The 26497-nt window shown below is 41.9% G+C and overlaps 1 protein-coding gene across 4 annotated transcripts in view; it reads left to right on the forward strand.

Annotated features, from left to right (window-relative positions):
* Window positions 1-26497, forward strand: part of LOC127356306 (myosin-10) — a 52616-nt gene that overhangs the window by 6666 nt on the left and 19453 nt on the right. For 2 of the 4 annotated variants that reach the window (XM_051387943.1, XM_051387945.1), the window contains exons 3-9: window positions 1049-1205; window positions 18388-18415; window positions 20912-21014; window positions 22310-22339; window positions 24582-24674; window positions 25759-25822; window positions 26372-26470. In XM_051387943.1, the coding sequence (XP_051243903.1) occupies window positions 1049-1205; window positions 18388-18415; window positions 20912-21014; window positions 22310-22339; window positions 24582-24674; window positions 25759-25822; window positions 26372-26470 (574 nt within the window). The remainder of the gene's footprint in view (window positions 1-1048; window positions 1206-18387; window positions 18416-20911; window positions 21015-22309; window positions 22340-24581; window positions 24675-25758; window positions 25823-26371; window positions 26471-26497) is intronic. The other 2 variants (XM_051387944.1, XM_051387946.1) reach the window with 1 other exon arrangement.

The following is a 26497-nucleotide window of genomic DNA, read 5'->3' on the forward strand; positions in this document are numbered from 1 at the left end:
GTGATATGTGTCTATCTGTTGCTGGTTAAATCCACATGTGATTGATTGTATGTCATATCTATTGGACCATTACCAATTTATTACTAATAGGCTAACAACGTCCAGTTTTATCACTACCTAGCTACCCTTGTTATGACTCCCTGTCATTTTTCCCAAAGATCTGAGGTCTATATATTTGTATACATTTGCATGTTGTCAGTTTCACCGTAATTCAGTTTCATGTTCAATAAGTACGTATTGTATGTAGGTAGCTAGTGAGGTAAGTAGAGGTGGGCATTCGCGTAGGCCTCTAGGATTAGCTTAACATGCCAGTGATGAAAGTCATACTGGTGAGCAGTTCTTTCTCTGTGTTGTCTATAGGGGAAATGCAAAGCCCCCTATAACATCTGCAGAATGAGAGAGAGCCACTGCCCCACCAGGGCCTCTCACTCATTCCTGGCTGCCTTGTTGCCTGGTTGGTTCACCCTACAGCATAGCTGAGAAGTGTTCATGCCACACACACTCTCTGGGGAGAGATCTTGGGGCTAATTACACAGCCAAATGCAACACCACAAGTCAGAAAGTAGGCTAAACGTTTGCAGCGTAAGCTAGTTGCTGCAACATGAAACATCATTAGAATATTTATACCCTCTTTGCTCACATTTTGTAGTGTTTGGTTTTAAGATTGTTATTTGGACTCTCAAGGCCTTTTGTTGCTTCACGAGAGACACCAGTCTGTTCAGTGTTTGTTTTGGTCGGTCTGGTCTGTATCTATCACTGTGTTGTATGCCCGCTAGGATGATGTAAGCACCTAAGAAGTGGGTAATGACAGGTCCTGTTGCACTGAGATAATGCAGGCTGGATGATTTAAAAGTTATAAACTTGCATGCTCCGTTTTAATGTTGAAGATATCAATGTTTTATATTTTCTCTTTTTATCCACTTCTAATTCTTCCAAGTTTATTTTGGCTATTTCAAGCCATGGCATATTTAGCATTTTTAAAGACTCTGTTTATTCCTTACTATTTATTCATTTCCCATGTTTGTGTGTTTTGTGTGTTTAATTACAGACATACTCTGGCCTGTTCTGTGTGGTTATCAACCCCTACAAGAACCTGCCCATCTATTCAGAGAACATCATTGAGATGTACAGAGGGAAGAAGAGGCACGAGATGCCTCCGCACATCTATGCCATCTCTGAGTCAGCATACCGCTGCATGCTTCAAGGTATGACAGACACTTGTTTTCCTTACTGTCATTATTGCTCTTCACTGACACTGAAAATGTGTCATGATGATCGTCTATAGTGTGACTGTTTCACAGTGCTACTTAATAGTGTCATAGAATTATTAATTGTTCTGTTGTCATCATCTCCAGGGAGATACAAACATATTTTGACTTTCTATTGGCAATTGATCTAATCTGTTGTGGATTCTGGTATTGTGAGGTGCAGTTAAGCTGGAAACTGAGGTGGGTTGTTTTTTAGTAGTATGTGCTCGTATGTGCTCTTTTGGCACAGAGTTTAGCTCACTTGCAGGTAGTATGTGGCTTTGCTGCATAACCCAGGAGATTAGTGTGTGAAGAAAGTGTGTGAAGTGTGTGAAAGGTCACAAGGTCAGAGAGGATGTGACATCAGTGATTATGTCTGGAAGGTCATTTTGTGAGTGGGGGGGTCAAGTAGAAGACTCTCTGGCAGGTTTTCTACTTGTATCACCAATGTCATGTGGTTAATTGGAAATTGTATGCCAATAAAAGGCAGTTTAACACCATCGTCAACACTGTAAACACCGCACTAAGGATTTAGGATTGAAGTGTTAAGTTGCATTGTTCATACTAAGCTTGTTTTCAATATTATTGGCAAGTGTAATGCTATGCTTATGTAACATCCTGGCTCCTGTTATTTCTCCAAACCGTGAACTGGTTTCTTTTTTAAACCACTGTAACTTTCTCTCCAAGTACACAAGTTCAAATTCAGACACAAGTTCACTTCGTAGTGATGTCATTATTTATAATGATAGATTTGTGCAGCCAAACATCCTTATTTTGTGTTTTTACTTACAAAGCTTTTAAAGGAAATTACAATGCTGATGCAATACAACACTCTTTAAAGCTTTTTTCCATTTTGTTTCATAATTATTTGACATCTAAACTAAAAAGTCTTCCTCATGGATTTGTTAGAATTTCTTGGGGTGGTCTCCATTTGCTTTTGACAGTATATCAGCATATACTGTCAGCAGAGATGGACGACAGCCTCTGTCTTTCAGATAAGAGTAACATGTTGTAAGTGGGGAGAATTAGAGACCTCTAAGCTCCTAATAGTGTGGATGGGTTGTCTGTTAGAGTTGATGCTCTGTGACTTTTATAGAGAAAGAGAGTGAGGCAAACAGAGACAGAGAGGTGTGAGACAGATGAGGGGGCAATAGAGAGAGCAGGTTCAGCCTGTGTCAGTCTTTCTTTCATTAACTGGACCTGCTGCACTGATCTTGTAGAGTTGTCTTCATGCTGCACACACACTGCTAAGCTGGTCCATGCCGTGAACTACAGCTGTTGCATACCCAACATTTTAGCTTATTTACAGTTCATATTTTATGTGTCATACGTCAAAGATAGTCCAAAGCGTTTCAGGGAGTAACGTATATAGGAAAAGAGTTGTGCAACTTAGTCTGCACCTCATTGTGTGTACATTATCAAGATTTGAACCTGTGAGCATGTTAACAAAGTGAAGACCCACAAGAAACTGGACTGTGACCCACTTTCAGTCTGACTAATTGTTTTTGAATCTCTGATGTAGAAGAACCGCTGTGATAAGCAGAACCTTTATCACAGTCTATCGGTGTTTAGACAGCTTTAGCCTCTCTGCTGTGTGCCATCAGTGTCAAACCATGAAACAACAGCATTACTTTCTCCCTTTTGTCTCTCTTAAATGTTGTTTCACATCTAAAGGATTTGATTCTTTAAATAGCATGTTTGCCCATGTTTCCCTTGCCTTTTATTTTTTATTTATCCCAACATACGTCAGCCTGGATGTGACATTGTCACTGGTCTGGTTGACCTCCGCAGCTGCAGCTTTAAGGTTTGTGTGTCTGACTGATGTGCTGGAGGCTCCCTGTCATTACACGCCCTCAGGCTGTGTTCTGGGCTCGCTCTGGTCTCAGCGGGCTGGATCTCCACACAGCTGAGACTTTGACTGGAGCCCTGAGCTGAACAGAGCCAGAACATGGACCATTGATTTTCAATGTTTGGTTCAGAACTTGACAGTGTACCTCATGTGAAGATTAGAACCCCAGAGTTTTGGGAAAACCTGCTTAAGTCACATCATTCCTCCCAATTTCTCCTGAAACATTAATTTCCTCCTGGTTGTGTCCCTTTTGTTGCACATTCCACACACTAAATATAGCTCAGAACCACAAACACACAAAGAATCACACACACACACTTCACCCGTGCTATTATCACCATGCGGGATGTTTGTCTGGATATGGGACACCTCTCTTGTTCCACCATTCTTTTCTCTGACCCTCTTCTCCCTGTCGGTGTTGTTCATTCTTTCAGACTGCTGTCTCTCAAAAATGGGGTGGAGGGTGGCGGCGGTGGGGGGGTTGGCGGTGGCAAAGCAGCCAGTGGAATGAGGTCATGGCTGTCCCAGCTTTCCATACCATGCTGTGCTAAATTCTACGAGCTGAGTCATCGCCAGGTTGTCCCAGTCGTCCATGCAGCCCCTTGCCCACTGTCACCATGGGTACCTGTGTGTGTATCTGTGTGTGCGACCAAAATAACCTTCCCCTGGGATCTCAAATAGAGGTGTCACCTGGTGAGTGACAGTATTTGAGCTGGCAGCAATGAGGGACCTTTGTGTGTGTTATTGACTGAATCTCCTTCAGTCTGTTTTGTGGGGCTAATTTCCCGTTCAGGGTGAGAAAAGCTGTGTTTTTTAATGCTCCAAAGCCATTGCAAACTATTTAGGATCTCCTACGGTTTTTTAATTGCTCTCTTTCTTCTCTCGGTGACTAGAGCAGCTGGCCTCTCTCATTTCTACCCTTTTCTCTGCTTTACTCACTGGTTTGTTCAGTCTTGTCCTTTCTTTTTCTTTCTTTCTTTCTTTCAACTAGAATGTTCTGGCTTGAAAGACACTGAGGAGGAAAATTCCCCACATCCTTGAAGGCATTTTGGTCGCCTTTCACTTAACATGAAAAATACAAACCGCAGCTCTGCTGGAAGCTTTGTGGTAGCACAGTTTGCTTTGTTCCTTCCTTTTTTCTCATTTGATCAGGAAACACAGAAGAACAAGTTTGTGGAATGTCCACCTTCTCATCACTCATCCACATCAGGGTAAAGCCAGGGTTGCCATGGTTAGGCCTCTGTTTAACTGGCAACGTTGTGTCCCCATTTTCTCTTATTTCACCCCTCAACCAGTCAGACCACAAGGCTCAGTTTCTGGCACCTTTCCAGATTCCCTGTGTCTGTGCGTATGCATTTGTGTTTGTGCATTTAGCACTTTTCATTCATTTTTTTCAGTTAGTTGCCGGTTTCTGGCTCTTGCTACTTTTTCTCAGGAAGACATATCAGGCAGACTTACACCCAGGTGGCAACTGCATTATACAGTAGTGTTACTGCAGCTCAGCTTACTCAAGAAACCACAGGGCCTTAACAGGGCTGGTCATTATTTTCTGAGGTGAATGCCACAGATAGCTCTGCATATACCACATGTACTGTATAGCATTAGACCTCTGAAAATATGTTAAACAATATGCATATGTGGACAAGGCAACGTTTAATTAACAGAATTTGGTTTGCAGCTTGGCAAAGAGAAATTGGAAAATCCCACACCACAGTGGGATTTCTGTAGATTAGTGCCAGTCTTACAACTCCACCCCATGGTCAAACTTGCTTGGCTTGCTTCTTTCACTTTGAAACAAATCTGATGGGGTGGAATCACTTGCAAAGTCATGAACCTCGTGATATTTGGAGCAACACAGATGGCACTGTAGGCCCAACATGCTGAACAAAGAGAAAACAAAACCACTGCCTGTCTCAGGTGTTTTATTTTTCACAGAAGGGTGTGGGTAGCAGAATCTTTGGACATTGCTGAGTGCTATATATTTCAGGTAAGTGGTTGTTAAATGTGTGAGAAGGATGAAAAATGACAAGTTATGCAGGTGGTAAGACTATATTCATGTTTCAGGTGCACTGTATGTTTCAGATGTAAAGAATAAAAGTGAGCTCTCACCAACATGTTCATGTTGCAGCATTTCTTATTTGTACTTAATACAATAATGCGGCAGTGTTGGGAGTTATTTCAAGTTGTTTAACCTTATTTTTTTTTGAAAGGACAAGCACCTTCAGACAAACTATGGGACCCCTACCAAGGTGTGTCACAGAGCAGACAAATGTACCCACAATAAAAGTAGTGTTTAATGGTTGTAAATGACCAGAATTTTGTTAAAAACATATTCTAAAGTAACATAAGAGAGGGAGACACAGTTACATTCTATAGTTTGTAACAATGATCTTGCCTCACATGAACTACAGCAGAGCAGTGAAGGGGATATAGGAGGTGAAACAACAATAAGAGAGGTGGAAAATGTCCTGGAACACAGAGGCGAGAGGGAGGGCTATGCTGGGAGAAACAGGGGAGAGAAGAGGGTATGTTGAAGACTTTATATTGAAATATTGAAGAGGATAGTGGGGGAAAGGGCTGAGGCAGGATAAAAGTTGGCAGACCCCTACTGACACGATCAACAGGATTGGTAGTGGAGATTTAAGAATAAAGAGGAGAGAGTAGAGAGGAAAGAAGGCAAAGAAGACTGAAAAGCAGAGAACAAGTGAGCAAGAGCGGGCAGAGGGAGAGAGAGAGTTATGGGGGAAACAGAGCAGAGGGTACAGGGGAAAGGCAGAGGGGGCGGCCAGCATTGTGTCTCACAATGGGGGCTTTGTGCAGTCTGAAGGGGGCTGGGACTAGGGTGCTCTGTGTGTGTGTGGGTGCAGAGGCCTGGATCTACAGAGCACTTCCCTGGGAAATTAGGCCTCTTCTTGGGGCAGTGAGGACTGGAAAGGAGTGCTGGTGCAGGGCAGACCCAGGGTCTGAGTGACAAGACAGGTGTGGAGGGTCAGTGGGAGTAAGGAGTGTGTGTGTGTGTGCGCGTGTATCAGAGACTCTTTCCTGCTCTTCAGAAGAACTGTCTGTACTCGCTACATGTTCAAGAGATGACTTTCAGACAAATGGGGAGCCTGTTTAAACAGCATGTTTGCATGAGTGTGCTGCGAACATACACACACACACACACACACACACACACACACACACACACACACACATACACATACACACTGGCAGATGTGTCTTAAATGGAAGACAGCTGTTGAGTTCAGACAGGATAAAATCATATTTCTGTTTGAGGGTGATACATCATTTCTGATTTATGGTTACGTTCCTCCTCGACACTTTTCTTACCTAAACCTGGACAGGGATATGATTGGGAAGGCTGTTGTGTGTCAGTTGTCTTGCTTATGTACAGTATATGACTGTTTTATGGAAAGAAGCCTGAATCTTGGCTTTTTTTTAAACTCATTTTTATTCTCAGTTGACGCATTTTTTAGATATTACAGGTTGATAGTTAACAGACGATTGGCTAAAATCACAGAATAAATGTGGTTGTTAAGATGACTAGCTGTATCTTTTTCACCCACCTCAATTGCAACTGTTATTTAGAGTATTGTATTCATTTGATGTCATAAAGGTGAAACTTCTGAGTATCCAGAATAGCCAGGTTCACAGGTTAGATCAGGGTTACACATGGGTTATCAATAGTCAACACTCTCAGCTGCTATGAAGCCAGGTCCTTACTCATAGTGATAGGTGTATCTTTATGAGAGTCAGAGATAGTCATACAACTAAGATATGATGACTTAAGGTCTCTGTCATGTATTGGCTTCGTTCTTGGATAGTGTTGTCATCAGAGACACATAGCAACTGTACCAGAAGCCTCAGCAGGACAGATAGGGTTACCTGACTGATGCTGTCACTGCCCTCTCACAGACAACCACAGCTTTACAACTAGGTCAGGGAGGAAAGCGGCTAGCTGACTGGGTGCTGAAACTGCCCCGTCACTCTGTTTAATGAGCAACTGATGACATATGTGTCTTTATTAATGAAAACATTCAGCGCTTATCAAAGACTGCCAATCATTTCGCTTTTTAATTTTCAGGGCAATTTTACTTTCAAATCTACTTACGTTTCACCTCTAGTTGTCGCTGCCGCCCAGTTGTGACCTAGTTTCACACGCATCAGTCATACAAAATTAACACTTTCGTGACCTTTTATCCCTTTTAGTGTATTATTTTGTATTCTTTCACTGACTGCATCAGATTCAATCATACACTGCCACACAGTCTCACACTGATACAGTTTCCCCTCTGTGACTGGACCCCTGCCCTTGTGTGTCTGGATTCCTGTGGGGCTACAGAGCTTAGCACTGTGATATTAGAGGTGCCAGCATAAACACACACGAAAACAGCCTTGTCCTGTTGGATTATGGCAGGCCTAGCTATCACAAAGAACCACTGTGGACCAAACAAGCCACCCGACGGCCGCCATCTGCAATCGATTACATTGCCAAATACTTTCTGCCATATCTCCCGCAACTGGTTTCTCTCCCCTTTCATTGGCCTAAAGGCAACACCCAACAGCACAAGGCTAATTTTACACTCTTGGTAAGCATGCTGTTGTGCAGCACTTACACTCTGTCAGCATAAACAAAACTGGGTATGTGTGAGACTTGTAGTGCAAACTACAGTTCAAGATGTCCACTGTCTTGTACATGTTTAGTTAACCCCAGGCAGAGTAGTGTGGAAAGTCTATTGTTGACCTTGGAGCAGTAATAGTGATAATGTGTATTGTATTTCCATGGGACCCTTAACAGGTAATCCTTGTTGTCAGTGACAGGCATGGAGAATGGATGGACATGATGAGGTGTGACAGCAACAGGGGAGTTGTCAATGATGCTTCACAGGAGTTGTTTTTCAGGCAGATGTGATACAAAAGTAGAAAACCAGAGTGCAGCCCTGCTACTTTCTCTGCTCTGTCTTCATATAGTGGCTGCCAGAGGAAGGAGGTCATATATTTAAAAAAAGTTGATGACATACATGCACAAATCCTCTTCCTTTAGTTTTGGATCATATTATATCACACCCTGTGCAGTAGTAAAATATATATTGCCTCTGAGTCCACTTACATGTAGCATGAGAGACAACTTATTTCATTACCTTTTGGTCTTTTGACAAAATCCTGTATTTCTCATTTGGATCATTGACTGGAACATTTCACAAACTGTGATGAACTAAAATGAACTTTACCCACAGAGAAAGTAGCAACACTGTAACAACAACAACACAGAAATAGAAACAAACTTAAATGAATTTGAATGAACTTGTTTTCCTGTATGATGACTTTGATAGGTTAGATGAAGACAACAACATTTTTGGAGCAATTATCGCTAATGAGTTTATGACTGGAATTTGTTCAGCCAGGCTGACTAACAATGGTCTGAATAGTGACAGAGTGTATCAGAAGCAGAGAGTAGACCCCACACCCCTTCCCTATTGTGGAAAATGAGAACATGAACGTGTGTTTTGTGTTCTGTTCATTTGAAGCTGTTGGTGACCACTGTGCTCAGTGAACCAAAAGGTACATTACGCGTTACATTACACTGTTGCCATGTCCCTTTCTTGTCTATGTAGTACTATGTGTGTTTGTATGTAGTCCATTCTCTGTCACTTATTACTCTTCCTTCACAGCAAGTACAAACTACAGGTAGTACAACTATTCAAGCTGCATACAACTGTCTCACTCCCACCGTCACCAGATGTTATAGTCCCACTCACACTGAATCCTGACTGGGAAGCTGAGCCATGAATATCCATTCCACCAACATATGTTCTCTCTGCTATGCTGCCAAATAGCTGGCACATATCTGCAGCGCAGCAGACATGAACTATGGTTAATGCATTGGAATAGACGTATCAGATTTCAAAGAGTTTTCTAATTATCCCAAGAATGTTTGCCACACCACCCCAGCACCTCTCTATGTGAAACACGTGGGACCTGGTCCTATACATCTATCGCTCTATCTATCTCGATACCCCTGATTTCCCCCCTCAGACTTTTCTGATTTCATCCCTGCGTCAGAAGCATTTGAAAAATGTGCTTTGTGGGACTTGAAAAGGGAAAGACTCCAAAACCCTGTCTGAATACTGTCTGTGGAATACAGCTCAGACAGTACAACATTGGCGTTACGAGCCAAACACAAGCCCACAGGACATGTGGCTGAGAAGCTGAATGTTACACACAAGATACTCTAACGTCCATATGTGTTAGACACTGTTAGACACAAAATGTACTGTTTGAACTGTGAAATTCCAACCTTACCAGAGTTATCCATCATCAACTTGCAATTTAAACATGAAATACTTTAAATTAAAGCAGAGGAACTCGTCTATCACACATTTGATCTAACAAGTGTAATTGTTAGTTGCAGTCCTGCCTTGTCGTAATCCTGTTGTTGTTATCAAAGTGCAGAGGCACCCTTTCATACCAAAGCCATTGGAGTGTTGACCTGCATTGAACAGCTCAACATTCTTCAAGAGAGGAAGCTCAAGGTGTAAATGATGAGCTTCCTCTCAGCTTTTGTGTGAGTGTGTTGGACCTCTCTCTACCCCCACGCATTCACTCAGGTGGTCCCTCACACACTGCTGTCATTTCCGAGAGGGTGGGGACATTCACTTACCCATAAAAGACCATCTATTTCAGTCTGTGATCTCAGCTGCCAACTGTCATTACTATCCTGAAACAGAATCACTGAAATACATAAGATTTCATCTGGAAGTTTGTTAGCGGGCAACATGATATTATTTATAGCTTCTTCTGCTCTGACCCTCATGTGCCACTATGATCTTTCCCTCTGCTATCTCAATTTTCTTTTGTTCATTATCGTATTTTGTCCCTTCCCAGCACACCCTTCTCGCCTCGTCTGGCCAGCCTGGGAAGTATTCACTTGTGCCAGATGCACAGGGGAACGTCCTGTGACTGTGACCATTTAGGATGGTCTCCACCCATGTGTTCATTCGCTGATAGCATGAAAACGATGCTTCTTGGGCGCCCGGTTAGCTCAGTCGGTAGAGCTGGTGACCCATATACTGCAGCGGCCTGGGTTCGAATCTGACCTGCGGCCCTTTGCTGCGTGTCACCCCCTCTCTCTCTACCCACCTTTCCTGTCTGTCTTCAGCTGTCTCTGTCAAATAAAGGCCAAAAAAATAATAGCTTTAAAATGATGCTTCTCACCTTTATGGCCTATATTGTTATTTTTGACATTTTTGTGACGGATTGGCGCCAGAGGGGTAGCTGTGTTATTTGTGGTTGATGATGAAATGCAGTAACCATAAAAACATAACCTCCACATTTTGACCCCACCACACCTGCCCCTCATTTCCACTCACTTCTGTTGCACCGCCAGCCCGCTGAAAACAACGCCCGCTCCACACCCAAGAGGCCCCAGTGCTGGACGGGAGGGAAACCAGGGGCATCCGAATTCCAACACACACACACATGCACAGAGATTGGTACATGCAAATGGCCAGTCAGCTCAGTGGGACTGTCTGCCCTTCTGTTCATAGGCTCATGAATGCCTAACTGGCAGCTGGTTCAACAGCATTACAGTGAATAACAGTTGAGCTGTTTAGTCACTCAGTGGTTGCAACTGGCCATATGTACAGAAAATTACATTGTAGTAATTTAACAGAGCCAAAATATCTATGTTGTTTTTCTCAGCTGGTATAATAAATTAGTCTAATTAATAAATCTTTAACTCTGGAAACCTAACAGTTTGGTATGAATTGATTGTGCTCATTAGAAACAGGGATCCACATTGTTGTGACTGGTGTAATGAGTTTACAGCTCTCGTACTCCACATTTTTGAAGCAAATTTTTAAAACTGTCACTCCCTCTGTCATGGACAAATCCTGTAGACTACACTGTCAGTGTGGAACTATAATAATGACTTGACATTTGGTGGGGGTAATGACTACCCTTGAGAAAAGTGAGTGATGTATTTGGATGTGCACATTTACATTTCTGACATTTCTCAGTATTTATTTTAAAGGAGAATCTGGACCAATATGTACACATGATGTTTAGTTTACTCGTCCTGAGGAGCACTGCCAACTTGTTAAAAGCTTTGCATTATCGTCTGTTTGTCTAAAGCTGTGTTTAGACAGAATGCAAGGTGAACTTAAGATGCGTTATGATTCCATACAAAGTAAATGGAGCGAATTCCCTCTGGGTGGTGCACACGTCTGCATTATGGAGAAGTTTGTATGTCTGGGGTTTTTAATTCTGCTTTAGATGGAAAAAAGAGTGAGCGGACAGAATAAACTGGAGTTTCTAGCTAGCTTACAGCTAACATCGGTACTGATGATGCATTGGCTGTTTGGGGTAAATAAAAAAAAATAAACTTTTCAGCCGTCCAATTCATGCAAATAATCTGAGGCAAAAATGTGATATGCTTTGTGTACACACATGTGTGACACATCTTTAGTGTGAGTTTGAAAACATAACTCTGATAATGGCGTGGGCTAGGGACTTAAAACATTTCTAACTGAATGTCTGCATTACAAACTGGAAGTGTGGGGGTGAAAGGCATGGGAATTTAGGAGGCAGGAGGGTCTTATGAAAGGCGCTATTGAGTTATGGGAAATGTAGAATCCAGCATCCTTAATATCTCAGCCCTTGATGCCTGCATTTTGACCACTCAGTTTTTATTCTGTCTTTTGTGAATCCTCCAACTTGATGGTAGCGCAATACTAAATTGCTTGACTACCCCTTTGACAATGAACTAAACAGCTAGTTTTTGGTTTTTCTACACACTCAATGAAGGCACCATCACATTTAAATGTTTTAATTGCTTTGTGCTAAATATTTCTTCAAAGTTTGTAAATTGGTCATTTATGGACCCCAAGTACTATAAATCCAAATGTATCCTGCAATCCTTCAGGATACTTCAAATTCTGCCTTTTGTCTTCCGCCTCCTTTATTCCGTTGCAGTTGATGTAGTGAAGTGACTGTTAGTATTACCATAATCACTATTGGAGGATTTATAGCTCCTTAAGTCTGTTTATCTTATCAAAACTGCCATTAAAGGATGTAGCCTATTACTCTTCTTCATCCCTCTACTTAACTGTGTTTAATTTGCGTCTTATCATAATTGCCTGGAAGCTTCGAAGTGACAGTTAAACACTGCAGGTACCCAAAGACCAGAAGACTTTCCAGATCACGCTGACTGTTTGCTACTTCCACTGTCTGGGAATGTGAATGAGCTCTGTCTCATTCTCTCTTTCTCTCTCTCTCTCTCTCTCTCTCTCTCTCTCTCTCTCTCTCTCTCTCTCTCTCTCTCTCTCTCTCTCTCACTCACTCACTCACTCACTCACACACACACACACACACACACACACACACACACTTACGGCTTTGTTCCTCTGGTTTTAAGTAGCTCTGGACTGTGTCTTCCTCTACTTTAAGCCTTTATGAGTAAGCAAGTCGCCATTTTTATATTACCTTTGCACTAATACAATCAGCATATTCTACTGTGACAAAGGATTTGTGTGTGCAGTCTGTGTGTGTTTGCGTGTAACTGTGGGTACACCTCACCACATATAACAGTAGTTTATGAGAGAGCCGCTCACTGGCTATCACTCAGGATTTCTTATGTGTGTGAAGTGGTTGCCATGGCGCTCGAATTTTCACCGTGTGCAGTTGCGTTTTACGACTTCTTTTATGAAGCAAATTGTGAGAGCTTGAGCTGCAGTGTGGAAAAAATGTGTTACATCCAGTTGCAAAGACCCCAAAAGGTTGAAAATCAAGTTTGAGAGCCAACTTCCATTTTTTTCTGTTCTTTATAGCTGCATGTCCCTAATCAGAAAGTTGTGTTTTTGCTTCTTTAATTGGCAAGATACCTTGAAAAGTGTTTTGAAAAGTGTGTGCATGAGCATGAAGTGGTCAGTGAGTTCCTCTATACATAAACAAATCAAAGGGGGCAGGGGCTGGTGTCAACTTTTCCTTTTAGTTATCTCTGTCAATGTTATCACAAGGATGAGATTAATGAGAATACGTGTGAATGTAACCATGGCTTGTTTGACAGCTGGCTGATCCACATGCTCAGTTAACATTAAAACAAAACAGTTTGCAACAATTAGGAGGGCAATTTGTGGGTTAGACTTTGGGTCAAACTGCATTGAACTGGAGCCATGTTGCTGAAGACCACTGACAATAAATGGATGTGATTATGATCCTTGTGCTAAGAATGTTTTCATACACTAAGGTTTGGTTTGAGCTGGATGTGGAGAATGTTTTTTGTGGTTGTGGGTAGGAGTCCTCAAACCTTTTCAGCCTGGAGCCTAAATGAGAAATTTTGTTCCACACTCAGACTCCGGCTCATTAAAATTGGGGGGGGGGGGACAAGTTCCTCTTGTCATTTGGTGACCAGAATTTGAAGGTAACCCATTTTGAAACAGTTTGCACATTTTCACCCATTAACTAAACATTTTCTTAGGCATACCATAGTGTTTTAGATTGCCCTACCTTCCAGCAGTGTGGAGCTTTGCTAATGGAGTATATTGACCTAATCTCTTGGCCTCCTGCTAATCAAAATCACTTAGTAAGAACGGGGACCTCCGTATAAGGGAGGAGTGAATCGTTTACAGTAGATTGCAGGTATGGATATGAACACAGAACAATAGGCCAAGTTACAGTCAGGAGAGGGATACCGGGGCTGTACAAGGTTAAATGAGGTCGATAATAGGGGGCTACGATAACGATTGGGGCTAGTGTCGAGACGGAGGGAGAGGGGGAATGCTCTGGAATGTGAAGAATGAGGGTTTGTTTAATCCTTGTGGGGGATAATTTATTAGCAGCAAAGGAAACCCTGCTGTGCAAGACAGGCCCGTCTCCAAAGTGAAATTTGTGCATATGAGTATCGGTTCCACCCGTGAGCCACTTCACTGTGTGCAGTTGTTTAAATTGAGTTATAAGTGAAATCTACAACCTCAGGAAATAAGTGCCACTATAGAGCCTGAAATGTGCTTTTACATCAAGTATTTATTTTAGAACTGGATGCTCTCTGTCTTGAGCATGGCATAGAAGTGAGGCCTTTAACCCTTCTGTGAACTGACACTGCAGCAATACTGATTGGTCTGAAAGCTGCCTTTTCCTGAGCTGTGGTCTAACCTTAAACTTGATGCATGAATGGGCCAACATATTTCCACCTCCCGTTAACATTACCTAAATGGTTGGCTGTGAGTTGTTGTGGTGGAAATAACGGTGCAGCTAAAAGTTCTGATGAGGCGATCAAATTAAAAACATCTGTTGGTGTGGAAAAGTGATTTTGTCTCTAGTGCTCTGTAGTGGTCTGAGTAATCTGGCTTTGCACCATTCATGGGGGAGAAAAGGGGAAATGAGAGCAACAGAGAGAATGGGGAAACACAAAGGGGGTAAAGATTTAGTGAGGCAGTAATGAGCTACTGGAAGGGAAGAGAACATGCAGTTTGATTGGTCCACCTATGCCTAGCCAGCATGGCATCCTGGGTAAATGTGACCCAGCAGTTAGTTGCCGTGGTGATCTAGGAAGCAGCAGCTGCCAAGAGGGCCAAGGTGGGAGCACAGATGGATGGATGCACTCACCCACTCAAACAAAACAGTACATTTTACAAAACATGGCAAGATGATGCGAAATGTAATTTGAAAGTTTAAACAGATGACATATTGTTATTATGATTGAAAAGACCATATAATAACAATATGTTTTATTTACTTCTACACAGTTACATATATGCATATATTTGCAAAGGTTGTTTTACAAACATTGTTCAAAAATCTGAATTGGTGCAGAACAGGAGAATGAAGGAGTATCTTGTTATTCTGTGTGACGATAGGGACAACCTGGCTGTGCAGAGCAACAGTGGATGAGATCTCATTCTGACTGTTCTCTATTTGATGTGTTTTTACAAAACTTCCCATTGGTTCTGGGAAATGAAGTCAGTAGCTTCTTCAAGTTGTCTGACCTTACAGAAGAATATAATCAGAAAGGGGGTGGTAGATTATAGCAGTGATTGTCTAGCGGGGAAAGAGCTGGAGGGTTTATATGTGGAGGTGATGGATGTCCACGGAGGAATATAAGGTCAAATGAAAAGTATAAAGATGGCATCAGAGGTAAGCTGAGTAAATAGATGTGTAATGGGCAGAGAATGAAGTGAGTGTAGCTCAGAGGGGTGTGTGTGTGTGTGTCCACGCACGCGCATTTGCAATCATGACAGTGATCAGATCAGTCCACAGGGGTCAGCTGAGGTCATCTTATCTCCCACACTGACCACAGTTTTCTTTATGGTGATACACAGGCACACAAAGGAATGTCTTTACAAAATGTGAAATGTTGTATTACTGTCACATTTTTTTGAATGTTGTTTTGTTTAGTTGTTGTAGTTTTTGTCTGCCGAGCCGTGGTATCTATTATTGCTCATGCTGCTACAATTCCAAACAAATGACTGCTGCTGCTGCCAGAGGGACAAAGCATAGTTCCCATACACCAGAGGACTTATTTAGGAAAGAATTATCTGTCAAGTGGTGTTTATTAAAGCACTAGAGCAACACTTGAGGTAACTGTATGGGCTTTTGGGCTGACTGCAGTTGTGGGCAGTTATGGGGCTCTTGAAAGAACCGCAGTGGCGCTTAGGATGAACCTTTTAAATACAATTACAAAATCACAATTTGTAACAGATTCCTTTCCACTTTGATCGCAGATTGCAACCAAGTGCTAATTTCAGAGGCATGAGGTCACACAAGCAAACTGCTTCTACCTTTAATCATGTAAAGCTGGGGCTGTTTAGTGAGTGTGTATTTGGTTTTCAGATTCATGATAGCTTACGCAGTGTGGCGTGCCTCAGTCCAGTGAGGCTGGAGGTGCAAAGTCTTGTGAAAATCAACAATAGGTGCACCTTCAGGTTTGTATGTAGACGTGGCTATGAAACACAGACAGGAAGAATAATCAAACTTTGACCCGTGTTATGAAGGCTGCCTCATCCTCAGGGGAGGTGTGTCCAGTTAAAGTGAGCAGCTCATTCATCATTCCCGCTGTTACAAGAACCCTCATCCAACACAAGTGCATACGTTGGCTTTTCTCCATTACATTTACATTCATCATCTTTTGATGAGGAAAAACAGACTTTTACTGAAAAGAGAAAACATTTTAATGACACAAGGTCTCAAACACACACCTACAGCCAAACTCTTTCTCGCCAGTTTTTGTCAGTGGAGGGAAGTTCACGCTTTAGTGCAGGAACAAAAGGTCATTTCTTTGGTGAAAGATAACACCTAAAAGACTGTCTGAGCCATCTGTGAAAACTGACCCACATCAACAAGGTGTGAGATAATGGGTTATAGGGGGCAATCATCTCTACAGTGGATGGCTATTAGAGAGACTAATATTATACATTAGAGGATTGAGCTAATCATGGTCTTTTGCTGCACTGGCTTTATTCAAACTTAATGAAAGAAGAGCTCAAAGAAAACTACATAGGAGACAGAGTAAGACAGACTGTAATATCTGTCAGTATATTCTGCTCACATTTCCCTAGCAGGGCAGCCTGTAGTTGTGTGAGGTGTGAGTGCGTACGGGGTGGCCCCATTCCTTTCAGTTTTATTCAGTTTAGGAATGTTTCCTTTTCAGGAAATGAAAAATCTCCTTACTTCCTGCCTCAAGAATGTAACGATCAAAGGGCAGCAGGAGGGCTCACTTTGTGAAGTTTTACTTCAAAATCCTAATCAAACCCGTTTGCACACGTACACTAGGTTGAGTGTGTGATGATAGACCACCAGGAAGGTGTCCATAGTGCTGCTCCTCCTGTATGCCGCTCACCTCAGGTGTTATAGCCTCTGACCTGTGTTGTTGACCCACGTGACAAGGTCATTTTAACCACGTCACCCATCCACTACAGGGTGATGTGATGTCAGGGTTCAGACAGTTTTAAGTCATGCCTGTTGGTTTCTGCCACAGTAGACAGTTACTACACTACATGTGTTTTTTATCAGATCACTCCTTTCATGTGAACTGAGTTCTTTCATGAGGTGGATATACGGAAAAAGTGACTTTAATGAACACTTGTGCCCATTTGTAGTTGAGGTTTAGAAAAGGTGTTAAACTGAATAGTTGCTTGGTTATGAAATTGCTTTTAGGATTTACATCATTTCCATTTATTTATCAAACTGACATTTTAGGGTTTCTTTGTTTTGTAGGTTTTTTCTTTTTTATTGTCCATTCAGTACATAATCTTGTGAGGTAAATTACATGCATCTGCTAAAGTAGGCCTGAGTTTCTACCACCAGGGTGACTTTTACCCCAGGCAGTATTACTGTAGTTGCCAGGCGCTACTTGGAAAGCTTAATTAACTCAACTACATTTAACTAACTCTGCTAAGAAGTTGAGAAGTTGCCCCAGCATGCACTGCAGGGGCAGCAGAAGAACATATTTTAGCCACCTAAAAAGGCTCAAGTGAAAAAATCAGCATCAGTTTGTGTGCCGACCACCAACTACCCTACGTCATACACTAACAATGGATAAGTACCTCATAAAACCCCACTTTAAAAGATCCAAACTAACCCCTTAAAACACAGTCTAATTATTTGTTGGAATAAAACATATTCACAGTTACTTGTCTCTCTAAATATGAAAGAAATATGTGACATATATGTTGTTTAGTAGTAGATATATTTAATTAGGGCATGCTCTGATTGTGACAGTTTCTGTTAGTTGATAAACAGGTCAGTTCCCTCTGGGTTCTGGTCTGCTGTTTTTGTAGTGCGCAGCAGGATCTTCAAAGTTGAGAGGTCACACACTTCAGTGGGCATAGCTAATCCTGTCATCTGGACCTTGGACTGAATTCCTCAGTGATGAAAGGTGTTCAAGCTTCGGTTACTTGTCTGGGTGTCAGTTTATTGCCATTACACAGCATGGCTTTGCAGGGTAGTCTGGATGAAGGAGGCTGAGGAATGGGCTGTTGGCTGTAAAATGAGGTCTCACATACGGAGCAATATTTCAATGTTTTCTATTATTCTCAGGAAACATCTTTCTCAGTTGTTTTCATTTAGAAGTGTTCATACCATACAGTCTTACCCCATTTACAAGAGCGCCCGTATTTTCATGTTGATGCTGTGCCCTGTACCAACAAAAAGAACTGGTTGCATTTTAGTGTGTTACAGTCCAACAACTGGACCACAAAGGCTGTCTTTGTAATTATTCTAGTTGTAATAAAGGGTAAAACCAGGGAGAAGATGGAAAGATGATGACTGTGTTTTTCTGTTCCTCTCTAACAGATCGTGAGGACCAATCAATCCTTTGCACGTAAGTACTGCAACTCTATTAATTGTCCCCCTTTCCTCTCCTCTCTTGAGGTTATTTCATTTTTGGTTCTGGTGATAAAGCAGCTTGATGGGCTGGAAAATGAAACCTGTCTCAGGATGAAGATTATATAGCCGCACCTTAATAGGGTTATCTTGTATAAAGGCAGGGTCTCACTTCTTGTCCTCGAAATGTTTATATATATACCTTACAGTGGAGAACAGTAATAATAAGCATTGCATAGAACATAAAATGAGAGCACTTGACACAGATCATCATTTCTGAGTTACCTGGTTTCCTGGTTGTTTTGTCTTTGTGAAGTAACCCTGTCTCCGTCTCCCTTCATGTTTCTCTCACCCTGAGCCAGTTGGCCGGCTCCCATCATCCTGCTGTTTTATTTAAAGACTGGTTTCAAATAGCATTTTGTGGACGTTGGGTTGTGCAGCAGCTCTGCCCAATACTGAGGGAGTTATGAGTGCGGTTTGGTGCCCTGCCTTCATCTTCTTTGGCAGAGAGTAATTAAGTGCCACACTCTTTCAGTGTGGTTTGATTTGACGCTGACAGTGAGTGGTCAAGAACTGTTGCATAATCCATCTTAAATGGCTGAAAACTACACCCCCTGTTGGTAACAGCGGAGCCATTTTATCAGTGTTACCCCACTGTTTAATAAGTAGGCTGGTCACCCAGTTTAGAGAAGCTGGTTCACCACTGTAGATACATCTATTGATTTCAGTATAAAATACATCAGTTGCAAGTCTATAATAATATTCATTGATTGGCAACAGGTAAAATCTTTTGATGATTCTACTCAAACAACATACCATAAAGCATCTTCAACGGTAAATGTAGGCCCATGAAAATGGAAGAAAGAAGTAGAGGAAACCCAGTATGTGCAGAAGTTGGCCCTCTCCAAGTTGAATCTCCCTGAACATTCTCAATGTCATGCACAGGTATTGCACAAGCATCAACAAAACTTCCATTTCATTCACAGTCTTAGTACTGTTTCAGATGCTACTCCTCCTCCAAAGAAAATGAGTCCTAGAGAAACACAGATTTGAAAAAAATCCCAGGTTATCTGACAGGGGCGTGCAGGCCAGCTCACAACCTGTGTTTGTACAGGTCTAACTCTATTCACTCTTAGAATGAAAAAGGCTACATGAACTTTGCGACAACCACTTTTAATCTAGTTAAAAGGCCACATACCTATTTAGCACAGCATAGAATTATAGAAGGTCTTGTGTAGTTATGTGGTTTAGCAGTGATGTATTCAGAATAACATTTGCAGACCCGGGTTTTGTGTGAACAGTCAATTCCTGGTATTTATTTGTGTTCCTGTATTTACTGATGAATAATCTTGTACGAATGATAAGACCTGTGTTAAGCATCCTGTGTTGTGCACAGGATTTGAGGGTGAAGGAAGTCACTGCAGTGATAGTCAGCTGTAAAAATATGCTCCGAGCTCACTATCAGCACAAGCCTATGTCTTGCTGTATCCCAAAGAACAGAGCAGGGTGCAGCCCATGAGACCAAGAACTTGTAGAATCTCTCACTTGGAGTTAAAAATACTGTTGACCCTCCAATGTGTGCAGTGTGTTTGATCGCTCAATCAAAAGAAGATGGCAGGAGATACAGATTGTTGACAATGTGAGGGAGCCTGTATCTCTGCATGTTCACATCTATAAGAAAAAAGGATAAGATGTGGGAAATTCAGTGAGTGGTTATTTCCATGAGAAATATTACTCCTGTAAAGCTATGAAGACATCAAGCCAAACTGGGATGTTTAACTAACTTGACCTGTATTGCTATGTCTGTATCCTGTGAATGAGGACTCGCCCATAGAATTCTAGTGCAGCAGCTAAAACTGCAGTGCTCTACATGCAGCAGCGCTAATAGCCAGCTAGACTAAAGCCACTGGTATGTAGCTAGATGCAGTGTTGCTGGCCTGGTTTCTGTGTTGGCCCTGGTTTTCTGGGCTCTGGGTCCTGACTGTGGGAGCTGTGGATGGCTCTGCCTGAACACAACTATCATTAGGGACGGCCCAAAAGCCTGGAAACTTTGGAGACTGGCCCACCAAACCACAGGGTTCTCCAGTAAAAGAGACTGACCGACGAATGGATGGCTTAGAAAACAACATATGATGGTCGTTCACTCTCTCCTCTCTTCATTTATTCTTTGTTTGGGGTACATCCAATCACCCTTGACCACCATAATGAGCAAGATTTATTTTGGTTAGGGTTCTACTTTGTTTGGTCTGTACCTTGCTAAATTGTGGACACTTACACATATTATTTCGTGTATTGTGGCTATGCCTCACAACTTAAACCCTGTAATTCATGATTGCAAGCCAAGACTGTTGTAATTATTTGTTGGAAGTGATGAGAAAGGCAGAAACAAAACGTGTGTGTTTATTCTCCCTCGCTCATTCTTCATTCACTCACAGTTTTGCTCCCTCTGTCTGTCCATGTGTATCTCCATGCTGACTACCCCCTTTATTTTCAGAGGTGAATCAGGCGCTGGCAAGACCGAGAACACGAAGAAGGTCATCCAGTACCTGGCCCACGTTGCCTCCTCACACAAAGGACGCAAAGACCACAACATTCCTGTGAGAGCCCCACTGCCTACATTTTCCTCTATCTGTTTTTCTTCTTCTCTCCTTTCCTCTCCTCTCAGATACATCCTATTTGAACCATCCCTGCTGATAGTGCTTCGTCACACCTCTTAAATTAAAAAATTTAATGGCCATGTTGGTATTTGTGGATTACGTCAGCACATCATTATTGTGATCTAAACGAATAGTTCAACATTTTGGGTAACAGGCTTTAGTCTCTTTTTAATTGGGGAGTTAATGGCAGTGCAAAGATCGATACCTCTCTCTCTCTCTCTCTCTCTCTCTCTCTCTCTCTCTCTCTCTCTCTCTCTCTCTCTCTCTGTGTGTGTGTGTGTTAAACATAAGGCTACAGCCAGCGTCCACTTAGCTTAGCACAAAGACTGCAAACAGCCATCCTGGCTCTGCCCAACTGTAACAAAATCTACCTAACAACACCTCTAAAGCTCTGTAATTAACAGAGAACAAAACTTCCTGTGCACAGCCAATAGTAGCAATCAGCTGCTGGTAGGTTGCAGGAACATATTAGGAACGAACAATGTGACGATTGAACTTTAATGTGACAAATGAACAACGCGTTTTGCGAAATGTTGAAGTCAGCATTATAGTCATTTCAGTGCGCAGTGCTTAGTAATTAACACTTTATATCCCATTTGTTTGTCTGTACATAAACCAGTTTCTTGGGGCCAGTAACCTCCTGGAGTTTCCAGTGGTTGCCTAGCAACTGCTCAGAGCCAAGAAATAGTCCAGCAGAGCACCTTCCATAAATCATTTCACACTTTGGTTTTTGCATGGATTAAATGGACATATGATGTGACCTTAGAGGTGCTGGAAGGTGGATTTTGTTTGGCCAAAGCCAGGCAAGCTGTTTCCAGTCATTGTGTTATGCTAAGCTAAGCTAACCAGTTGCTGGCTGTAGTCTTCATACCGTACAGACACGAGAATGACATCTAACTCTCCGACCAAAAAGCCACCAAAAAAAGCTGTTTTCTCAAAATGTCAAATTTCAATGAATGAACTGCAATGTTGTTTTGTTCTAGTCAAAAGTAAAGTGCATAGGTTAGTTTTGATATTCAGCTAATAACAAGTTGTGTATTAATCCACAGCTAACCTATTAGATTTTAATATAGCTGACTGGTCACTGCTCCTGCTTCAAGTCATCCAGTGCCATACTGCAAGAGTATTTCCCTTCCTTGGATTAAATGTGTACTGGTGTTCTGTTTCTTGTGGCTTGTGTCTGACATAAGCGCTTCAGGTTTTAACACTTACATTTGTTTATCCATAACAAACAGCCCGAATCTCCCAAAGCATTCAAGCTCCAGGCAAGTGTATCTCCCGCTTTCTCAAAAAAAGTGTGTGTGGTCCGTTTTGATGTTTGTGTGTACATGCATGCACCTCTCTCTAAATCTCTGCCGCTTCCATAATGATGTTGACAGACTAATCTAAGCTTCTCCCTTTATGAGGTATTTGTTTGTGCTGGCTCAGTCTTCTCACATGATAATTTGAAGCCCAGTGAATCTGCCATTAAACCAGCAGGCTCATCATACTAAAACGCTTTGTTTTATCAGTTGGTTCTGGTTTATTAAAACCAGAAAAAATTGAGATGTTTTATTAAAAACACATGTCAGTCAAATGCAAAAAAAAAAGGTCAAACCTGTCATTAAAACTGTTCACAATAAGTCCTAGTCAGTGAACTGACAGTGTAGCCTGTAGGTTCATCAGTCCTCTGTTCCTGGGGGTTACGTGGCGTTTAGGAAGAGCTCATGAACAGTGAAATCAGACTGCAGCCGCACTAAACATCTCTCCTCAAATATTCTATGCCAAGCTTCATCCTTTACATTTTGGGAAAGTAAGTAGATGATTCTACCTGGCCAGGTGTAAAAAGAAGATATCAAAGATGAATTGATCGAACCTTTAATATATTCATGCATGTTTTCCATTGCTGATGTACTCTAGATGCATGTCTGTAGTTTCAGTTAATAATTCATTGGCCTATTCTTGAGCCTTGGCTGTGATAATATTATTCCAGCAACCAACTGTGTGGCTTTTGCTGATCGGTCGATAAACAAACACAGGGGATGTGTCTATGTGGGTGTTGTAGCCTCACCTGGATTCTCAGATTGTAATCCACAATATTTTGTCCCACAAGTAACACAAATGAGACTCTGCTGACAAAGTACTGAATTTGCTCCAACTCCATCGTCTATCTCCTGTGCCCTCTACAAACTTGATATTTTCTGGCTCACCTCTTCCCTGCTTGATTTATCCGGTAGCTATTTTTCTTTCTCCCCCAAACCAATACCTGATGTTTCTGTGTCCTCTGTAAATCTAATAACTATAGAAGCAGAGTCTCAGCTGAAACCTATAACCTGCAGCTTTGAGCACACACAATCCGGGTGAATGCCTGTTTAATATGCTGCGTTTCAGTAGCTGAGAGCAAGTAGCTGTAACTCAGGGCCTCAGTGCTCCCCTGCCAGAGTACACCATCCACTCTGACCTCCTTAATGCTGCTTTCCTTCTGCAATGCATTACGGCTGCCTCTGAGCACAGGCCAGAGGAATGTGGAACAAGGGATTGAGGGAGAGCAAAGATATGGTGGAGGAGAGAGGTTTGGAAGGGGGTGAAAAGGGGGGAGACGAAGAAGTGGAGAAAAGGTAAAGCAGACCAGAAGGGACCAAACTTTCATATTTCTGTTATAAGGATGCCTCTTTATTCTTTAGTTATACAGGGATACGTGAACTGGTTTATGTGTTACTTTATGTTATTCAGAGCCTGAAAAGCCTCTCTGATGCGCTCTGTCTAACAACATTTAATTAATCTCTCAATGGCCGTTTCTGGCTGGTCTACAGCCTCAGCCAGTCAGGCAGCAAGTCAGAGTTCACGCATACAAGAATCCAGAGGAGGATCCTGGTGTCAGATCAAGGCTAGATCTGATCTACTGGAAGAGCTATTTCTGTACTGATAGAGGAGAGTGTGCCATGAGTAGAGGAACTGGAGGTTTCAAGGGCTGTAGGGAATGTCCCAACCGCCTATCAACCCAGGTTTTGAGATTTGGGAGGAAGCCATCATTACCATCGTGGTGGTACAGTCTCTGGATATATAGGGTATATCATCACAACCACAGGAATGTGCAGGCCCGGAAGAAGGCTCTCACTCATCAACCTAAAGTAACCACTCACTGTAGGGCATGTGTCGAAACACACTCGCTATATTGCCTTTGTGGTTTCACGAGTTCCGTCAAACTATTTGGTTGTCTTGGCCTGTTAAACTTGTCGAGTTCCCCTGACAAAAATCACATTGTACTGCAGTTGACTAAAGTGAAGCCAGCTGAGCCACAATGGATTGCTGACTGTCTGAAAGACTGGTTAAACATATTACTTAGACTACATTTTGCTTTCGTTTGTCTGTTAGGAAGAATTGATTTTGCCTCACCAGCTTGTGTATGTTTTGGCAGATACAGAGAAATGTAATAAACAGTCATAAAAGATTCATTATGTGGTGCCAGGCATTGGAAATGTTGACAGCTAGCTGGCTTCTTACCTCTCTACCTCTCTTTCTCCACAGGGTGAGTTGGAACGCCAGCTCCTGCAAGCCAACCCCATCCTTGAATCTTTTGGCAATGCCAAGACAGTGAAAAATGACAACTCATCTCGCTTTGTGAGTTTACGCTTCCTGTTTAACGGTCATTCTCTTGATTTAAACATATGTGCAGAAAGTATCATGAAGGGAAACAGATTTACTTAAGCTCCACGTTGACTATCATTGCAGTATACATCTGCACACACATGCTTCCATTCCCAACTTGCTGTATAAAGATTAACAGTATTTCTTCATGGTTATCCCTACTCTAGGTCTTAAATATATTCACTCTATGGAAGGATTCTCAAAGTTAGTGATGTAAAAAAAGATAAAGTGATGTATTATTAAATGTTTGGATTCATGTAGCTTTCATATTTTTACCTTTTAACTCTTCAACTAAACTGATTTGCCTATGTTTGGGATTAAAGACAAACTGCTAAATGGTACAAAATAGATGAGAGATACATATGAGGTAATTGATACCACTCTCATTTCTGTACAGTCAATATGAAGCCCATCTAACTCTCTGTCAGGGAGCTATTATGCATTTCCCAAAATGCTAAACTTGGGCCTTTTTAATTTAAATATGTTACTAAAACAACAATTTCATAGGTCTTGTTCCATAAGTTTTTGTTCTCTAATAATTGTTGTAAAGCGGACTGATGCTGCACTTGTAATATTTTGTTATCTCTGATCTGGAAGTGATCAATTACAGGCATCACAACAATCCTCGCTCTAAGCATTTTAAATTGTTGTATGACTAAGTGAACCATGTGGCTGAGATTAACCACCATGGTGTTCAGACCTCATGAATCACAGGCTGTCTCAGATGGGCACACATATTCACACACACTTACACACATTCACCGTCAGGAAACCACAGACATGCCTGAGATTCTTTCTGACCTGTTAACCTGGCTTTCCCTAATATAGGCATTCTGCTCTCCACTGTGTCTCTGTCATCAGCAAGAGTCCACAAAGTAGTATTTAAAATGCAACAGTGCCCGAAGGGAGAGGAAATATGTGACAGATGCACTCACACGCACAAACAGATACAGTACAGTACACACTGACATCATAGGCTTTTTTAAATTAGCCTGTGAAGTTTCAACAAGTTCAACAACTCTTTTTTTAACGTAAATATGCATCTTGTTTCCTGCAGGGGAAGTTCATCAGAATCAACTTTGACGTCACAGGCTACATTGTTGGGGCCAATATTGAAACTTGTATCCTCATTATTGGGACTGGCTGGAGGAGCAGAAGGTCAAAGGATTGTTTCAAACACAATAAAGGGAGCTAAAAGGCAGGGTACACATTGAGTTTAGAGCTGAGAGCAGTGGTTAGGCTACACGACTCACTACGGCTTATGCTTAACCACAAGAATGCCATTCCCGTTCTGCATATTCCCCAGACGAAGCTAGAAGGCACTGCGCTCTCAAGAAACCATGTTTTTATTGTTATGCTTCATTTTTATTCAAGTTTATTCATGCCTGGTGAGGAAAATGAGGGATAAGGCTCCTCAGGACAATATTTCTTTGTTGCAACACTTGTAGAAAGAATAAAAATTTCATTCCCCAGTGATTTCTCGGATTCATCTAAAATCCACGATTTCTAGGAGGATTTATTGGTTGTGTACTTTATTTGAGTTTTTCATCATAAGCAGAATTTCACAACAATGTGGTTATTTTATTCTATTATTAACTTCAGCAGTATTCATTATATTTTCTGACTTTCATGTTGTAATTTTCTGGTCAGTCCTTAACGTTTGCTCTCAGACCTTCTGGAAAAGTCGAGGGCCATCAGACAGGCCAAAGATGAGAGGACCTTCCACATTTTCTACCGCCTGCTGGCAGGGGCTGGAGAGCATCTCCGAAGTGAGTGTGTGACAACTGCTATAAGGA

The sequence above is a fragment of the Dicentrarchus labrax genome, unplaced genomic scaffold, assembly GCF_905237075.1.
Source record: "Dicentrarchus labrax unplaced genomic scaffold, dlabrax2021, whole genome shotgun sequence".
In the NCBI taxonomy this organism is placed as follows: domain Eukaryota; kingdom Metazoa; phylum Chordata; class Actinopteri; family Moronidae; genus Dicentrarchus; species Dicentrarchus labrax.